Genomic DNA, 6,000 nt, shown 5'->3' on the forward strand with positions numbered 1-6,000 from the left:
TTGTTATGTCTTATCAGAAAGGTCACAACTATTTTTAAAAGTTGCAACCCTTCAGAAAGGTCACAACTATTTTAAAAAGTTGCAACCCTTCGGAAAGGTCACAACCTTTCATAAGAGTCGCAATCTTTCATAAAAGTCGCAATTTTTCATAAAAGTCACAACTCTTCATTGAAGTCGCAACTTTTCATAAAAATCACGACTTTTCATGAAATAGAAGGCTAGTTTTGAAATAAATAAATTAAAAGGAAATCCTGATTTGTGGTGGCGCCACGTAGGCGAGCTTAGGTTCTCTTTTATATATATATATATATATATATATATATGATTAGTTGCTTCTTATAATTGATCAGCTGGGGTATATTTGTTAAAACTAGCCTATGGGCCATATAAACAAATCTTTACATTTTCACTTTTTTATGATTGTGGTGTCTGAACCAGTTTTCGCACACCTCAATTAATTTCATGGGATATCTGTCACCTTCCACCAGCAACAGATATCAGCTAACAAATCTTTACACTATTTAATGTGTGTAACTTGAATTCTAGAGTGATTTATATGTGAAATTCACAGCCGTTGATGTTGTTTTCTTATGAAGGAACTGGTGGGATCTTCAACATGAAATTAATGTCACAAAAAGATATTCTCAGTACAAAGTATTAGTGATGTTGCATCGAACACACAAGGTGAGGTTGAAGTGAAAGCTTAGGCTTTGAGTACATCTTGTTGTCCCTTTGAAACTAAGGTTAAAAAGGAAAAGGAAAGTCAATATATGGTACTATATCCATCCATTTTTACTTGTCCGATGCTAAAATTAATGTTCACGATTATTTATTTATTTGAAAATTTAAGAAATAATTGACCATTTTATACCTATTTTACCCTATTATACTACTTCTTATGTTGCCACACGATATTTTTGATACCACAAAATTAAGGACATTTTTGATACTTTTGACATATCTTTAATTTAAAACCATAAGATTGAAAGTATTATTTATTTTCTAAAACTCTATGTCTAATCAAAACCAGACAAACAAATTGAATCAAAATGAATAATTATTTTCAATCATTTCTCAATGAGTGAGATGACTTATATAATAAGTATTAGGAATAATATAGTAAAATTATCATTTTATTTATTGTTTCTTAAAAAATGTGTCAAGTAAACATGAATAATTGAACAAGTAAACATGGACGGAGCGGGTATATAGTAAGTGATTTTTATGGACTTTGGGGTTGTCCTTTCTGCCACTCTAAGAAATTCTTCTTCATATCCACCACATTATTTGCCACTTCTTGGATATATAGTTGGCCTTTGCTTTTTTTTTTTTTTGGTTGCAATTTCAATCTATAATGCCCTGTAGTAGTAAAAATTTAGAATGACATCAAGCCCTTATTTTGACTTTTTAACATTTCAATTCCTTCCTTTTCTTCTTCCAAATTAATACAAGTCTGACTTAAACATAAGGTTAATAATAACACTTCTCTCCCAATAATATCTCCTTCAAAATATTTACCATAATGAGATATAATTTTTATAAAACTTATAATGTATGATGATCATTGAAGTCTAGATATTGTTTTATAGTTCATTACAAACGTTATTTCAATTATATGATTCTCTTCATAGATGATCAATAAAATAAAATTAAAAAGTACAAGAGAATTTTAATTTTTTGAAATAATGAAAAACAATTATAGTATTTTTTTTTTCTATTCAAATTGTAAGCGAATTGCTCGATCGATCAATTAGCGCTAGGAGTTTTAGTTGTTGTTATTATTATAAGGGTATGTTGTTTCATGAATTTATTAGCATAATCTTTTTCGTATGACATGACATTGGATTATGCAGTAATAAAACAAATCCCAGAAATGACGAGATTATAAATCTTTTCAGCGTGTATATATATATAATATAAATATAAATCCACTAAAGAATATATATACTATAAACACAACTTACAGAAAATTTAAATGCAAAACAAAATAAGAAATGATGAAAAGCATATATATGTATAGTGCAGGTACAACAAGTTTTGCACTATGTACAAAACATAGAAATAACGAGATGTAACATCTATTCAGAATATTCACAATAGAACACAATTGTTACAGTAAAATGATGACATAATTTAGTGCACGAATTATTACTATATAAGAGCATAATGAAAAATAGTTAATACATATATATATATATATGGTGACCACGTGTGCGCGTTGTTTTATTTTCGTAAAAAGGATAATTTGATGCACAAAGCATCTCGCATTAAGAAGCCTGAAAAGGATTGTGGTTCAAGGTGTGATGTCAATCGTCTACCTTAATGCAAATTTAAGTAGCTATTTTCACAATTCGAATTTGTGACTTATAATTGTGACATAAATAATTGTATTTTTATTTTTTTATTCATTCCTCAAATATTTTGGTCAATGTCAACGTATCATTGTCGGCAAATTGAGGGGAAAAAATTAGCCATTGTTAGATTATAATCTTGTATAATCTAGTTCCATTAATAAATAAACTTCTTGAGGAATGTAGAAAAAATTACATAATTATTTTAAGATTAATGGAGACTTATATCAAATCACTTACAAAAACAGGTGTTATATTAGTTAGTGGAATTTTGGCTCATGGACTTTGTAATTGTAATGATTACTACTTCTATATGCAAGCAATTAGAGAAGAAACCTTCATTTTAAAGTAAAAGCTTTTTCTAAATATAAATTATATAATAATGACTATAAAACTTGAATGCTTTAATGTGCATATATTCAACAATTAAGTAGAAAGGGATGGAAGTGAGTGGAAGGAAACCAAACAAAAAAACAGAGTTTTTTTCGTTGGTTTTTTTTTCTCATCCTTTATTTGGTATTTATTTTGAGATTTAATTAATTTTGATTTCGTCGAAAAAGTCTTATTTTGAAAGTAAAGCGCATCTGGATAGACAATTATATAGAAGGTCTTTACTAATTTATATACTATTCTTTAATTTTGTTTCCTCGTAAGAGAAATATTATAATTTATGAGGTCTGCAAGTTTCACATTTAAGTAATACTTTCTTTATTAGTAGGCTAATATATCGGGAGGAGGTCTATGAAATGTATTCGAAAAAATGATATATCTTTATTCATGTAATTAGCGCGAGAAAAAGCTCACTAAACTGTTTATTTTTAAGACACGAACTCACAGCCTCTGATTAAAAATTTAAAAAATATTTTTATCACCATTCAAAGCCTTTGACCTCTGGAAAATGGGAATTTGATGTGGTATATATGTTGAGTGCTTATCTAACTAACCAATTAACTTAACCTTTTTAACAATTTTGTTGCCCCAAGAGCAATATGTGGATCTAATATAAAAAGATTTGGTTGAATTGGTTAAAAGTTAAATTTCATTTGCTTAATATCTGCCTTTTCCTAAAAGAAAATAATAATAAATGAATTTACAAAAGTTGACTCATTGTGTATGGTGCTAATGGAATCCAAGAAAGCATCTTTATCCATTATCCCGTAATCCTTGTTTTTTCTGGAACAGCAAATATGAGAAATTTCTTTTTATTTTATTCTACTTTAAGAAGTGGCAGGTGGATTTTGAATTTATAATATTGCAAGCACATATAATTTCATCATGTTTCAATAATAATAATATATCTAGTTTAATTTTACAAATAAAATCTGAAAGGGTAGTGTGTATCCAACCTTACTTTTATTTTGCGAAGGTCAAGTAAAACATATTGAAAAGAAATATAATAGTGAAGAAGTCATGCTAAAAATAAATATATAATAATAAATCAAAGAATAAGATAGTAAAAATTGCGTAACTCTTGCCGTCCGGCTCTTTTTTGAAACCGTCCATAGCAAGAGCTTTAATGCACCAGCTATCCTTTTTAATAAGATAGTAAAAGAGTAACAATAGGAACAATATTTATAATAAGGAACACTATCCAATACTGTTGGACCAAGATCTCAACCTTTTTTTTGTTTAATTTCATCAATTAAATCAGTTAAGAATGTTCATAACATCCATATTTTCCATGACTCACAATATTTATATCAAACCAAACAACTCAACTTAAATAAGAATACATAGTATCATTTAACCATAATTAAAAAGGAAAAAAAAATATCGAGTACGAATAAATAATCTAATTTGGGAGTATTGATGGAGAGGTACATAAAGAGAAAGGAATGGAAGGCTAATAAGTTAATGGGGATCTACAGACACCACCTAAATTCAAAAGCAATGTCTCTTCATTGTCTCCCACATTGTCCAAAAATCTCCAACATTGTACTGCATCATCATCATTCATTCAATACAATAAAAAGTTTTTCCAAGAGATGACAATATAGGATTATCGTATGTTATATTGTTTGATTACTACTTTTTGCCGACAAACCAATTGTTTATTGACACATGTTACCTATAAGCTTTAATTATGTAGGGGCATATTATATGTATAGCCTGTAATGCTGCCAAGTGTCAACTTAAATTCACAGTTTCCTAAAACCAACATGGGATATATGTTAAACATACATCTATCTCCAAGTTGATAAGGGTATTTCTATATTATCCCAAACTCCTCATAACCAAATTGACCCCTACCCAAAAGCATTTTCTGCTCAAAGGGAAGAAATAGATTGAAGGGTGTGTTTGGTTGGAAGAAATATGTGAATTTCTTATTTACTTTTTTGTAAACAAAAATCTAGACAAATACTGTCAAAAAAGTAATGGTGGAGATGGGGCTATGAGAGTGGGGTGAAGACAGGGTGTGGAGTGTAGGCACAATCAATGTGGAATGTGACTCGAAAATCTTGGTTTTTCTAATTCCACTAGGAAAGTCATTTAAGATATTTTTTTCCTAGAGTAAACATTTACCAAAAAAATTGACCAACCGAAAATGGAAAAATTGAAAATCATTCCTGTACACTTTTAAATTTAAAAAACCCATATTATACCCTCACCTAGATAGAAATACCAATTAATTGCACCAAACAGCATAGAAACATGAATATGCACTTATACGGTTCATACTTAGTTACACACAATTGGAACCAACATTGATACTTCCCAACAAATCCGAAAGAAGAACAATCCAAATTACAATTGCCAGCAAGAGAAAGGGAATGAAGAAACTGTCATGTGTTGTTTCTTCAAGACAGTGTTCTCTTGTTGAAAGATTCTACAGTTAAATTGGCTGTAAAAGCAGGTATTGAATTCATCCTTCGAATGAAAATTTCAACCTGCAAAAAACAGAATACCCCAACACTTCAGAAGGTTGAATACCTCGACGTTGGCCATTTGTATGTTGCTTAAAATGATAAAAGCTAGAAAACACTATCTGCTCAAAGATGAAAGCTGACAACGGATAAACAAGAAAGATTAATCGATCACAATAATAGCAAACTGGAATAATGACACTTAAAATTAGCTTTGCACAAAGGCTTTTCTAGAAATTGTTGTTAAATACCTGTTGGGATATCTCAGGCAGAGAGGTATACTTGTTCGTCTGAAAGATCAAAAAGAAGGAAAGTTTATTATCATGCTTCTTCAAAAGTATAACGTTTACATACTGTGCTAGCAATGTGCTGAACTAAAGCACAAAGGCATTGCATGAATGTTGAAATTGATGGTAACAAGTCTGTCAAAAATACTTCAACCATCCTAAACCCACAAAATGAAAACATGGCAGCTTACCAAAATGTTTGTGTTCCCTGATTCATATTCAAATTCAAGCTTTTCTTCATCACTTTGAGCATAAATTGATTGAAGTATAAACCGTGTAACTGCTATTCCATCTGGACGCTGGTGATCATCCATCACAATCTGACAACATAATTCCGATTATTGTTAGGTTGACCAATAAGTGCTGAAATGGTAATAATGGTGTTATCTTTAGCTAGAAGCTTCTGCAATACATACTATAGACACTAACTCAGTACTTTTAGGTGACATTTAACTCAAACTACACCTCTTTCTGGTCCATAAGAAAGAACCCACAAGA

General features: G+C 29.9%; 1 protein-coding gene across 1 annotated transcript in view; it reads right to left on the bottom strand.

Annotated features, from left to right (window-relative positions):
* Positions 1 to 4,961: 4,961 nt before the first annotated feature.
* Positions 4,962 to 6,000, bottom strand: part of LOC102604068 (mitotic spindle checkpoint protein MAD1) — a 12,172-nt gene continuing 11,133 nt past the window's right edge. The window contains exons 14-16 of the mRNA XM_006349217.2: positions 5,694 to 5,822; positions 5,467 to 5,505; positions 4,962 to 5,239 (exon numbers count right to left, since the gene is read on the bottom strand). Coding sequence (XP_006349279.1) covers positions 5,150 to 5,239; positions 5,467 to 5,505; positions 5,694 to 5,822 — 258 coding nt within the window. The 3' untranslated portion in view covers positions 4,962 to 5,149. The remainder of the gene's footprint in view (positions 5,240 to 5,466; positions 5,506 to 5,693; positions 5,823 to 6,000) is intronic.

Source organism: Solanum tuberosum, unplaced genomic scaffold (assembly GCF_000226075.1).
Source record: "Solanum tuberosum cultivar DM 1-3 516 R44 unplaced genomic scaffold, SolTub_3.0 scf00105, whole genome shotgun sequence".
NCBI classification, from domain to species: Eukaryota; Viridiplantae; Streptophyta; class Magnoliopsida; order Solanales; family Solanaceae; genus Solanum; species Solanum tuberosum.